The sequence below is a fragment of the Narcine bancroftii genome, chromosome 4 (genome assembly GCF_036971445.1).
Source record: "Narcine bancroftii isolate sNarBan1 chromosome 4, sNarBan1.hap1, whole genome shotgun sequence".
Lineage (NCBI taxonomy): Eukaryota > Metazoa > Chordata > Chondrichthyes > Torpediniformes > Narcinidae > Narcine > Narcine bancroftii.
The window spans coordinates 97,318,807-97,332,208 of NC_091472.1; the positions used below are offsets into that span (position 1 = coordinate 97,318,807).

At 43.6% G+C, this 13,402-nt stretch overlaps 1 protein-coding gene across 4 annotated transcripts in view; it reads left to right on the forward strand.

Moving 5' to 3' along the window:
• filip1b (filamin A interacting protein 1b) overlaps positions 1–13,402 on the forward strand; it is a 265,621-nt gene that overhangs the window by 105,710 nt on the left and 146,509 nt on the right. For all 4 annotated transcript variants that reach the window (XM_069932128.1, XM_069932127.1, XM_069932130.1 and 1 more), the window contains one exon: positions 2,375–2,647. In XM_069932128.1, coding sequence (XP_069788229.1) covers positions 2,381–2,647 — 267 coding nt within the window. In that variant the 5' untranslated portion in view covers positions 2,375–2,380. The remainder of the gene's footprint in view (positions 1–2,374; positions 2,648–13,402) is intronic.

Here is a 13,402-nt window from a genome sequence, read left to right on the forward strand (position 1 = left end):
CACAACCAGGGATAACCAGAAACCATGGCTGGTCAGATGTCCATGCCCATTTAAGAGCTCAAGATACAGCCTTCAGGAGACAAGTTAGCACTAAGATCAGCCAGGGTTGAACTCTCCTTTGCAATCCAAAAGGCAAAGCGTGGGTACGCATAGAGAATTCATAGTCAGCTGTGCGACACCGGTGACACAAGCCACATGTGGCAAGGTATCAAAACAAGACAACCTTGTGAAACCAAGACAACAGTGCCTCCTTTCCAGACAGATTAACATCTTCTACGTGCGATTCAACAAGAACAGACTGACGCCAAAGAAAACTCCATCTCTCCTGAAGAACAGGCTCCTTGCATAAGTGAGGGAAATCCTATCCAGGGTGAACCCACACAATGCAGTGAGACCAGAAAACAGACCTGGTGGGGTACTGAAGGACTGTGCAGATCGATTGACATCATTGCAACAGTCCATCATCCCCAAGGGTTTCAAGACAGCTACTATTATCCCAGTACCAAAGAGGGTGACAGTAACAGGCCTCAATGATGACTCCCCAGTGACACTGACCTCCTCCATTATGAAGTGCTTCAAACGTCTGGAGATAGGGTATATTAAAGTGCCCCTCCCTGAGACTAGACCCATTTCAAATCACCTACAGATGGAAGTGTTCCACCAATGATGCTATAGCAATCACACCTTAGAGGCTGGTGGAGAAACTGTCCTCACTGATACTCAACACCTCTCTCTGTAACTGGATACTGGATTTCCCAATGGAAAGACTACAGTCTGTTTGGGTTGGCAGCAGAACATCAAGCGCCATCACACTAAACACTGGTGCACTGCAGGACTGTGGGCTCAGCCCATTCCTGTTCACATAACTGATCCACAACTGCATTGCCAGATCCAACTCCAACAGCGTCAGGTCTGTAAATGACAGTTGTTGGCCTCATCAGCAACAATAATGAGTCGCACTACAGAGAGGTGGAAAATCTTGTGAAATGGTGCAAGAATAACAACCTGAGTCTCAACATGGATAAGACAAATGAGATGATTGTGGACTTCAGGAGGACCAGGGATGACCACTCTCAACAACAAATTAATAACTCAATAGTGGAGAGAGTGGGGAGCACTTGGAGTCTACTTAAGAAGTGATCTATCCTGGGCCCACACATCTTCTCACTTGTCAGGGTGGCGGGCAAGGCTACTGGCCACCATCCTGTCAACTTTCTTTCAAACGCATAGCTGTAGAGCATCAAATTGGAAATCAATTCATAGGACAGTAAAGTGGTGGAGAGGATAACTGGGGTCTTCCACCCTCCCATTGATGGGATTTACCAGGATGGTTAATAAACTTGAACTTAAATGTCTGACATTGGTGGAATTCTGAAATAGTTGTTAGTGCAACACTGTTACAGTGCCGGCGACCTAGGTTCAAATCTGCCACTGTCTGTAGGGAGTTTGTATGTTCTCGCTATGTCCTTGTGGGTTTCCTTTGGCTTCTCCAATTCCCTCCCAAGTTCCAAAGGTGCATGAGGTTAGAAGGTGCATTGGCACAGGCTTGTGAGCTGGAAGGGCCTATTTCAATGCTGGATCTCTAAATTGCAAAACAAATGTTGGAAACATAACATCAGATAAAATTAGAAGAAGAGGGTTAATGCTTCAACCTGAAAATTAAATACTATTTATTAGTTGTGAGATAAAATTCATGGAGAACATAGAACAAAGGCCCGCATGTCCATGTTGAACATAATGCCCAAATCAAACTAAAACTCTGCTGCTTGTATCTGATAGATATTCTTACCTCCCCATCATATTACAGAAGCCTCTTAAATGCTACTATTGTATCTGCTTCCACCACTACTCCTGGCAGCTTATTCCAGTCACCCAGCATTCACTGTGTAAAAATGTCCCCCCCACCCCCCCACCCCTTCCTCAGAAGAAAGTTTCAGTCTGTGGTCAGGTGTTCCAAGTTGACTAAGGGGGGGAGACAAAAGGTTAGATGTCATTGCGCAAAAACATGTATTTCTTTCTGTCTGTTCAAGAGTGAACTAATGTGAATGTGGTCTTTACTCCATATTAAATACATGTCAAAATTAAGGGAATAAATGGAAGATAGCTGGTTAACAATAGGTCCTTCATTACCAAATTTTGCAAAGATTATAAACACTGAAGGATCTGCAGGTAATTTATGAATGAATATTCCTGTTAATGCAATAATCTCTGTTTTAAGAATGAATTTGGATCTGCGGAGGTAAGATGGGGTCTTCACTTCTGCATAGCATGATTTTAAAAAAAAACAAACCTTGAATCTAAAAATGGGCACAATTATTGCCTACTTCTAAAATTTCATGCAATCACTTATTCTGGTGTGTTCTCTCCAATGCAGGTTGGGATGAGATCCCGCAGCAGTGGCGGGGATTCCCCATCCCATAGTCATGCATCAAGCAATAACGCCCATGAAGATGACAAAGGTGTTTACACAGGCAGCAAGAAGAACAAAACTCATCGGCACAGTTATGGAGAAAAGACATTGGGGCTAGCAGGTCCTGCAAAGAAACCTCAGAAGTCTTTGGAGGAGAGTGAACGAAGAAAGAAGTTGCTAGAACTCTCCAAAGATGATCTTCTCCGTCTACTCAGTATAATGGAAGGAGAAATTGAGGTGAGTTGTTAACTTCTTTAACATTTACAAACTCGTACAATCAATTAGAAACTGCTGTCAAATGATGGTGCACAGCTTGAACTCTTCAATTCATGCAGATTTTTAGCACAGTCCCACTCATCCTTGCTGACCAAATTACCCATCTGAGCTCGTTCCATTTGCCTGTGTTTGTACCATAGCTCTCCATACTTTTCCTGGCCATGTCCCTGTCCAAATATATTTAAAATTTTATAATTGTAGCTGCATCTACCTATGGCAGATCATTCCATGCACCACCACCATCTGTCTGAAAAAGTTGCTCCTCTGTTCCTTTTTAAATATCTAACCTCCATCATCCTTAATCTCTGACCTCTAGTTTTAGACTCTCCTATCCTGGAATAAGGACTATGACGATTCATCTTATTTCTTCCCCCCTCCCCCCCCCCCCCCCACCCACATGATTTTATAAACAGGGGGTGGGAAACCTACGGCCCATGGCCCAGATTCGGCCTGCGATTCAAATTTATCCGGCCCGCAACCCAATGCAAAAGTACCATGTGCATCCGGCCCGCCAATACATGTACAGGTATGCGCTGCTTACTGTCTGTTCAGGCAATGTCTGACCGCTACCCACTCCTCCCACACTCCACCAAATGAGTTCATTTAAGATTTTTAAAATTTAATTTATGGTAGCATCAGTGGGCAGCCCGCTGTTCAACCACTGGCACACCATTCAGCCCATGCATGGTAAAAGGTTTCCTGACCTTACTCATCCCTCTGCCTCTTTGTTTCCTAGTCATAGCTTATCCAGCCTTTGCTTACAACTCAAACCCTCTAGTGCTGGTTAAATCCCCATGAATTTTGTTTTGCATCTTTCTCATCGTTAATGATACCCTTCCTACAGCTGGGTGACCAAACAGCTCACAATACGTCTTGTGTAGCAGCATCCACTGAGTCCTCCTACTGAGCTGTCAATTTCATATGCAAACTGAGTTAACAGAAGTAAAAGCACAATGCTGGAGAAACTCAGCAGGTCAAAAACAGTTGCAAAGATAAAGATAGTTAATCAGTGCTCCAGACCTGAGCCCTTCATCAGGATATGAGCAACATGTAGGCAGGCGCCTCAATAAAATGGTAAGGGGTGAGGGGCAGGGGGAGGAGCTGCAAAAAGCAAATGAGGGATGGCTCTGTGCATGGAGAGGGAAGACGTGGAGAGCTGGGGGAAAGGAGACAATCCACGCCCTTCCCTCTCGATGCACAGAGCCATCCCCCCTCCCCATTTGCTGTTTGCTCTCCCTCCATCGCTCCCTCCCTTATCCACCTATGAGCAGCTGCTTCTGAGAGATTGATAGTTGTCTTTCTTGATCTGAAACACACTGGCAGTGTTAGCACAGTGAAAATATGAATAGTAAATTATTTCCATTAACTCAGGGGGTCTAATAAACCACAATCTGTTGCATTCACATTTATAATTAGAATGTGTGTCCATAATTCAAATTGAGATCTGGCGCTGAATTAATAGAGTTTTTGTTGAAATAAAAGTTCAATAAAGTGCTTCTTAAAACACCTCATAAGTTGATAAGAGAATCTGGCAGGGCTTGCAAAAATAGTATACTTTGTGACGATCTCGCTGCACACTTTATACTGTAGTACCTCAAAGAACCAATAGAGGCAGCAATAGGCAGGTGGATCTACAAAGCTCCCCTGCTTGATTGGAGCATAGAAATAATTCTTGAAAAGAAGAATAGATTAGAAATAATCCTCATGTGAAATGACTTTCCCCATTTATTAGCATCTGCAGCCCTGCTTATGTGAAAGAAGAAGAAAGCATACATAAAGCTTCTGATGCAAAAATAAGACCGGGCTCATGAGAATTATAAGGTAACCAAGAAGGAGCTTAAAAAGGAACTTGGGAGAGCCAGAAAGAGTTACGAGAAGGCCTGGGCAAGTAGCGCCATTGGCACCTGGGATCAGCACCAAGGATCTCTCGGTCAAGAACAAAATGGGCTTCAGACAAAAGCAAAAGGAATCATTCAGATTCTGGTTCTGACCTCACCATTGGTATCAGCTTTCCCACACCTGCCAAGCCTCCTCTATGCTCTCACCCTATTCTTGCAACCACCAGACTACGATTGACAACATAGCAATTACTGATGAATGATAAAAACTTCCTGCATTATGGGTTTGCTCATAGGGTGGCACAGTTAGTGTAGCGGTTACCGCAACGCTGTTACAGCACCAGCGACTGGGTCCAGGGTTCGAATCCTGCACTGTCTGTAAGGAGCTTGTATGTTTTCCCCGTGTCTGTATAAGTTAACCTCAGGGACTCCACTTTCTTTTTGTAATGGGTTATATTAGAATGGTTATAGATAAATATGTCTTTAAAGAGATAGATTGTGGGGGTTTAGTGTAGGTCACTTCACAAGCAGTAATACTTCACAAAAGACATCTCATTTAAATTGCAAGAGCTTTGCTTAAGCTAGATGTTGAGGCCCCGGTTGGCTTTGCAGAAGCAATAAAGAATGCTGATCTATTGTGTATGGGCAGTAAAGTCCAGGCTCAGAAGTTTGGAGCCTTGCGAGAGGTTTTTGGTTTTTACAAGCAGAGAGGGAGAGAAAAACAACAGGATTCTTCTCTCAGAGAGAGATAGAAAAGTCAGTTCTCCAGCAACAATTCAGGCTGCAAAATGGCAAGCTGGCAGACTTGTTGAAAACCCCATTTTGAAGATGGGTTGTGAGTTCTGAGTTCAGCCTGTTCAAAACCCTTGTAGTCCTTACAAGAGGAAATGGCTGGCTAAAGTGTTTCTCCTGAAATAAGGGAAACAAGAGGAACTCTGTGGTGACCTGGAAGAAGAGGTTATCATTTGGAAAACCTTTGATGGGGGAAGTTTCTTTGGCCAGACAATGAAGTGACTAATTGGAGGAAATCAGTTTGTGTGTGTCCAACGAGCAACAAATTTCTCTCTGAAACTAACAAGAACTTTCCTGAGTGGTAACCATTTAACTTTAAGCACCAGAGCCTGGTGAAGATTCTTAAATGTTAAATTCTCTGCACAGTATAAGAATTGCCAGATACCGGTGAACTCAGAGAAGTGAGGTGAATGATTGGACTATGAAACAAAGAACTTTCGTGAACATATGCACATTACATACACATACGCTTAGAATCGGAAAGGGGGGTTAAGTTAATAGTAATAAGTTAAAGTTTGATCTTGTTATTGTGTTTAAAGAAAATTAAAAGCAACTTTTGTTTAAGTAACCATTTGTCTTGGTGAATTTCTATTGCTGCTGGGTTTTGGAGTCCTCTGGGCTCGTAACACTTCCCACTGTTCAAAACGTTCTGGGGATGTAGGTGTTGTTGGGCACAGAAGCTCATAGCCCAAAAGGGTCTGATACGTATTGTATATCCGAATTTAAATTTTAAAAACTTGGTGCAGAATTATTTCTTTTCAGTCAGGGAACCAGAATTGGGAGAATGTAACATTTAAAGAGATCTCTGTTTCCTCCTCTTCTGTTTACAGTGCTTGGTCTTGAATTGACTGTAATTGTGCTGTAACTAGATATATGACTGACAATCATGTGTTTCAAGGATTAATTTTCAGTGGGGAGTAGTAAAAAAATCCAATTAGGAACAAACAGCTGATTTATTTTGCTTTAACTTGTTTTTAGAGAAAAATGGGATGGGATTGCCCAAACTCAGTTTTGACAGAACTCTGAGAGATCACAGGAAAAGCAGAGGTTCATTTAGATTTGGCTGAATTAAATCTTTGGTTGAAGAAGGAATAAAGTGGAGTGAAATGATTTATTGTGTCATTAGGGTAAACGTTGCAAACCAGCTCTCTAACTGTGAAAAGCACATCCAGGAATTTGGAGGTCAGCCTGCAGCCAACATTTTCAGTCCATTAACTTTAATGGACATAAAATCTTATGGGAACTGCCTTCCTCAGAAAAACCTTAAGCTGAAAATACACAATGTACCCTCCTATCTTCAGTACATTAGCACAGTAATGACACACAAGACACTAAGCCAGGAACTTGTTAAGTGTTACACTGACTTGTGCTGGTCTGTTGAACTCGCAGTGTGCCCACCTTTACTGAGGCTGCACACCGAGGGGTGGGTAGGTGGGGGGTTGGGTCCATCTTAGTTACTTTCCCCACTCAAGTCCAGGGCTGTATGAATAGCTACTTGGTTTGCCTGTGGCAGCGAGTCTCGATCCTACCCCATGATCTCATTGAGTGGCAGAGGAGGTGGACTGGACCTCTTTCTGCTTCTAGTGCCTGCGTACATCTCCATGTGGAAGGCTTTGACCAGGCACAACACTGGGGAAGAGCTTCATCTGTTCACAAAGCTGTCATTCAATGTGAAGCTATTAAATAAAAAGGAACTTGATGTTTTGAACCTTATTTAAAAAGAATTAAAATATGGAAATTATTTTAAATAGTAAACAAAAGTAAAAGAACTCATAAGCAACTCCCCCCATCCCCAGCCACACACAAAATTTTTAGGTTTGCTATATCCCCTTCTCACGTTAGTTTCGGTCAATCAAAAACATTACTGTCCATTTTTCTCCATGTCCTGACACATTGAGTCCCTCCAGATTCTCTTTGTCATGAGCCACTTTCAGGTGCATGCTCCACCAAGAATATGCCTGCAGAAGCGGATGCAGACCTGTGGAATAGTCGTTCAGATGGCAGCCCTGAAAGTGCTGTGCTGTCCACCTGAAAGTGATAGCTGTAGGAGAGGCGCCTCGAAGTGCACTCTGGCTCTTGTCCCTTTGGGACGTCAGGGCAGGGGCAGCCAACGTGGAATGTCAGGCCAGGGGGTGACCAGCGCAGGATGTTGGGGCAAGGGCTGCTGGTGTGGGACGTCAGGGCTGGGGCAGCTGGTGTGGGATGTCAGGGCTAGGGCAGCCCACACAGGACGTCAGTGCTGGGGTGGCTGGTGCGGGACATCAAGGCTGGGGTGGCCGGTGTGGGACGTCGCGGCTGCGGCGGCCAGCGCGGGACATCAGGGCTGGGGAGGTCGGTGTGGGACATCAGGGCTTGTGCGGCTGGTGCAGGATGTCAGGTCTGGGGTGGCCGGTGTGGGACTTCAGAGCAGGCTGCCCCTTCCCTGAAGTCCCGCGCCGGCCGCCCCTGTCCTGACATCTTGCGCCGGGGGCGGGGGGCTGTCAGGTACTTGCCAGCTGATTGTCATCAGCCCGCCCCTTAGCAGCCATTTTCAGGCAGCTGCATTCAGGTGCCTAGGGGGACTTCAGTGCTCCAGCGATTATCCCTCTCAGAGGAGGGTTGGAAAATGCGCCTCGGAGATGCCTCCTGCTCTTTCAGGTGGTCTCCCGACAGCCACATAGATGTAGAATATGTTTCTTTACATTGGGGTATTCTGTCCACCTGAAAGAACCTATGGATTCCAGCATCTGCAGTTCTTGCATTTCCCTTCTCCTTGTTTCGTCTCTACAGGCCTGGACAGGTCAGTCTGAGGGAAACATCTGACTGGCAGTTTCCCTGTGTGTTGTAGGGGAATCCCAGTAGCCCCAGGCTCTATGGGGTCCCAGGTGTGGAGTTTGGTGACAGATACAGCAATACTTCCCCACCCAACCCTATGTCTGTCTGCAAGCTTCAGTCATACAATGTTCAGGACATCAGTTTGAGTGGCTGAGTACTGACGGTTTTCCTTGAAGCTGATGGCCAGAGCCAGCACCATTCATCTTGTATATGACATCAAAATGATGGATGGAAAAGGCCTGCTGATCCATCAAGCCTTCCCCACATGGTTACATTGTCTCAATCTTCATGATTCCCCACACACCATCCCCATAACCATCTATCTATATTTCACTCCTTTGACCCCACTGAGGTCATAGTCCAAATCCACACTGTGCATTGCTCCCCGCCCTCTCTCCATACTTCCTGTCCTAAACTTACTTTCCCTTTGATTTTTCACACCTTTAAAGCATTTTGGGGACAATGTAAGTAACTACACATTGTCTTGAGTATTATCGTGTTCCACCAGCTGTGTTGCTCCTTGTTATTGACTGATAAACAAGGGTAACAACAAATGTGAGGTTCTTTGTCAAATAGATTGATTCCTGTCAGTGTTCTGCATCAGTGTATTGAACCATCAAGCAACAAACAGTGTGCAGCATGCAGCATCCATCAATAATTTCCCCAGATCTTTCGGAAAATCGAGACATTGGCAATGGTTACATTTCAAGGGAATAGATTCATTTAGCAAACAGGAAGCAAAGGAGAAACGATAGCCTGGCTTTGAAATTTGAAAGCACAACTTTTTTTTTTAACACTGTATCCATAACGTTGATGCTTTGAGAAATAATATGTTACATCTAAGACTTCCAGATCATTTACATCACTCTGGAATTTAGACTGGTTAGTTCACAGCAGACATTTAACTTTGGAAGATGCATTTTGGTGACAGATGTCTGTTCTTAAACTCTATGGATTGAAATTATGTCACATCACTGAAGTGTGTCATTGGGCACTCACAACTCAGCCATGACAATCACACTGCCTGTCCTTCAGCTGCCACCCACATTTTCAGTTCCAATTTCTGCATTTTGCTACATGACTGTCTGATGTCCACAGGAATCTGTACTCAGCTACTCTGCCAGTTGAAGGCTGCAAATCTCCTTGCAGTATGTGCTTGTTTGGTGCTCCCATTGATTCTACCTGGATAACTTGGACCAGGGAATCATGATCAAGGAAGCATAGAGGTTGGCAGTGAGACTCCAAGCACTTTCATTAATTTCCTGCCTGTTCTTAGGCTACTGTAGCTTTTCCCTGACTTGGAGATGTGCCGGGCAAGTTCTTTACTCAAAAAGTGTTAGGTGTCTGGAACTGGGTGCTTGGAGTAGTGATGGAAGCAGATACGAAATGAGTGAAAGTGCTTGGAATAGCTTCGACATCAGACATATGAATGTGCAGAGAACAGACAGGTAGAAGCAAGCAGAAGTGTTTCAGTTTATTTTGGCATTATGTTGGTTCAGACATGGGCTGAAGGGCCTTTTCCTTTGATGCCCTGTTCTGTGTTCTATTGAAAAGTGGCCCAAGTGAGCCTGTCAAAAATGTTACGAGATCAAAAGAAAATCTTGCAATGTGGCAAAAATTTAGTAAGCCTGAAAATGTAAGAATTCAGCAGAGGAAGGCATAGGCACATGGGAGTAAGAAAAATGGTGGGTTATTGGGTGTGAGGTAAGGGAAAATTAGATTGTTGTGGAGTCGGTTTACAAAGATCAGCACAATGCCATGGGCTGAAGGGACTGAACCCTGCTGTATTGTTTTCTGTTATGTGTGTTCCATGTTCTATGAGGATCAGGGCATTAATAGGAAAATAGAACAGAAGTAGCTGGGTGAGAAATATAAAAATATTCTGTGAGCTTCCATAGTTAATTGAAACAGAAAAGATTAGAAAAGGTTAAAGTAATCCCTTCACGAACTGACAAAGGATAAATTGTGTTAGGGAATAAGGAAACAGTAGAGACTACAAAGAGCTCTAGACAAAAGTGTAGGAGAAACTCAGCAGGTCATGTAACATCGGTAAGAAGTAAAGGGTGACCAATGTTTCAGGCCTGGGCCTTTTGCCAAGGTATGAGCAAAAAGCAACAGGTGCCTGAATGAAAAGGTGGGGAGGGGGCAGCGGAGAGAAGAGGAGATGACGCTTAAGGGGTAGGGAGGAGCACAGGCCAACAGGTAAGAGGTCATAAGTAGGTATATCTGGGAGGGTAGAAGAGGAAAAGCTGAGAAGTGATAGGGGCAGGGATTAGTTCCATGAATGGAGAGGAAAGGGAAGGAAGTGAGGGTAGAGCTATAAAGAAACACTTTCTTAGAAACACAGAGATGCTGGAGGAACTCAGCTTATCTTGCAGTGTCCATTGGAGGTAAAGATATATTGGGGATGTTTTGGCCTAATTTTTCCTCAAGGTAAGAACAAAAAAAACCCAGGCAGGCATTTCTATTAACAGACTGGTTAAAAGCAAAGAATGGGGGTAGGAGGTGTACAGACCAACAGACAAAATATGTTTATTGGATATGATAAGGGGACAGGAGAGAGGACAGGAGAGAGGAAAGGTGAAAATTGATTTTGACTCTGTGAAAGGAGACAGGGGGAAGAGGGAGAGAGAACTAAAGGAAAGATGTGGGTGGGCAGAAGAGTGGTGGGAAAGTCTGATATAAACTGGAGAAGACAATGTTAATACCATCCATTTGGAGGATGCCTGTCCTCGTTGAAGAAGGAACAGAAAACCTCCCAGATATCGTGGAGGTAGTAGAGATCAGGGGAATTCTTGTGATATCGCCTCAAACCGTGCATCTTGGCGCCTCACAGTTCGGCGGGCAGCAACCTCCTTTGAAGAAGACAGCAGAGCCCACCTCAATGACAAAAGACAAAGGAGGAAAAACCCAACACCCAACCCCAACCAACCAATTTTCCCCTGCAACCGCTGCAACCGTGTCTACCTGTCCTGCATCGGACTTGTCAGCCACAATCGAGCCTGCAGCTGACGTGGACATTATCCCTCCATAAATCTTCATCCGCGAAGCCAAGCCAAAGAAGAAAGGAAACTGCAGCTGAAGTAAATGCCCATCTTTGATTTTACGGAATGATAGAGAAAGTGCAAGAGGATGAATTGACAATGCCTGCATCTATTAGTGACGTGGAGCAGGTCTAAAATGAAAGGGGACCTAAAGGAGATTAACATTAATAATAAATACACCTGAAGAAATGAATGGGGCAAAAGACAAAAGCTTCAGGACCTGATATCTTGCATCCTAAGGCTTTGATAGAGATAGCTGCGAATAGAGACTATACACTGTCTGACATCATACAAAACTACAAAGACTGGTTCCCACAGATTCTTAGATGGCAAATGTAAGAAAGAAGAAAGAAAATAATACACAGACCACTTCACCAGACAACAGTGGTGTAACTGGAAGAGCCACTGCTCTACATGTCCAGTGACCCAGGGTTTGTGTGTCGTAGGTCATGTTTAACCAATTTTATAGAGTTTTTTGAGAAAGTTACCAGGAAACTTGATGAAGGAAAGGTCATGGGTGTTCTCTACGTGGACTTTAATAAGGTCTTTGACAAGATCCCACTTGGGAGGTTAGTCAGGAAGGTTCAGACATTAGGTATCCATAGTAGAGTAGTGATCTGGATTCAACAATGGCTGGATGGGAGAAGCCAGAGAGTAGTGGTGGATGATTGCTTCTCAGACTAGTGGCCTGTGATTAGTGGTGTGCCTCAGGGAATGGTGTTGGGACCATTGTTGTTTGTCATATATATCAATAATCTGGATGATGATGTGGTAAATTGGATCAGCAAATTTGCAGATGACACTAAGATTGGGGATGTTACTGACAGCAAAGTGTTACGAGCCCAAAGGTCCCCAAAACCCAACGGCAATAAATATTTAACACGACAAGTAGTTACTTAAACAAAAGTTGTTTTTAATTTTCTTTAAACATGAAAACAGAATCAAACTTTCACTTATGACTATTACCTTAATTAACCTAACTTAACCCCCTTCTAATTCTAACCGCATGTGTGTGTAATGTGTGTGTAAATTTAAGAAAAGTTCTTTGGTTCACAGTTCAATCTCACTTCTCATTCTTCCAAGTTCTCTGGTTGCAGGCAATTCTTATACTGTGCACAGAATTTAACATGTATAAAGTTCATCAGGCTTTGGTGCTCGAAAGGTAAATGGTTACCGCTCAGGAAGGTTCTGGTAGGTTTGCAGAGAGAGATGTGTTGTTCCAAGATTTCCACAACGGAGGTACCACCATTAGTTACCTCAATGTCTTGCTGATGAAACTTGCCCCATCAGGGTTCTCCAGATGATAACCTCTTTCTTTCAAGCTACCACAGAGTTCCTTTCTGTTCCTTTTATTCCAAGAGAAACATCAGACAAATAGCACTTCCAGCCATCTGCCACTCTGGAGCATCTGTTTCAGTTCCAACAAGCTTCTCCTGGCTTGTTACAGCTTTCTGTGTCACATACAGTCCAAGACTCCCTTCTGTGTGTCTCTCTCTATCTGAGATTCAAACTGCCAGCAGCATGTCCTTCTCTCTCTCACTTGCAAAACCCCTGACTTTCCCCAGCAAACAATAGCAGTCAGTCTTCTGGTCCATTTGTTGTTTTAGGTAAACAATAACCTCTCAATGTCCTCTGAGAGAGCACTTTGCAGAGAGGTCAAAAGCCTTGTAAAAAGGTCCAAAGCAGACAACCTGGCTCTGGTTGTCCTTCCAAGACAATAGTCTATTGATTTCATGACATCATTTCAATTAGCACCTACTTGTAAAATGTGCATAACATTCCTCACAGTTCCTCTTCAAAGTACTGTGGATATGAATTCTCCAATATTTCAAATAAGATCTGTTTTAAAGTGTGTGTGTGTATGTAACCTTCTCTATTTTACCAATTTATATCCCAAAAACATTCTAAAATATTCCATCACAAAAGAAAGTTTTCAAAGCTTGCAGAAGGATCTTGACCAGCTGAAAAATGGCAAATTACATTTAATGCAGACAAGTGTGAGGTGTTGCATTTTGGAAGGACAAGCCAAGAAAGGACATATATAGTGAATGGTAGGGCACTGAGGAGTGCAGTAGAACAGAGAGATCTGAGAATAGATATATAATTCCCTGAAAGTGGTGTCACAGGTGGATAGGGTTGTAAAGAGAGCTTTTGGCATTTTGGCCTTCAGAAATCAAAGTATTGAGTAAAGGAGTTGGGATGTTATGGTAAAGTTGTATACGACATTG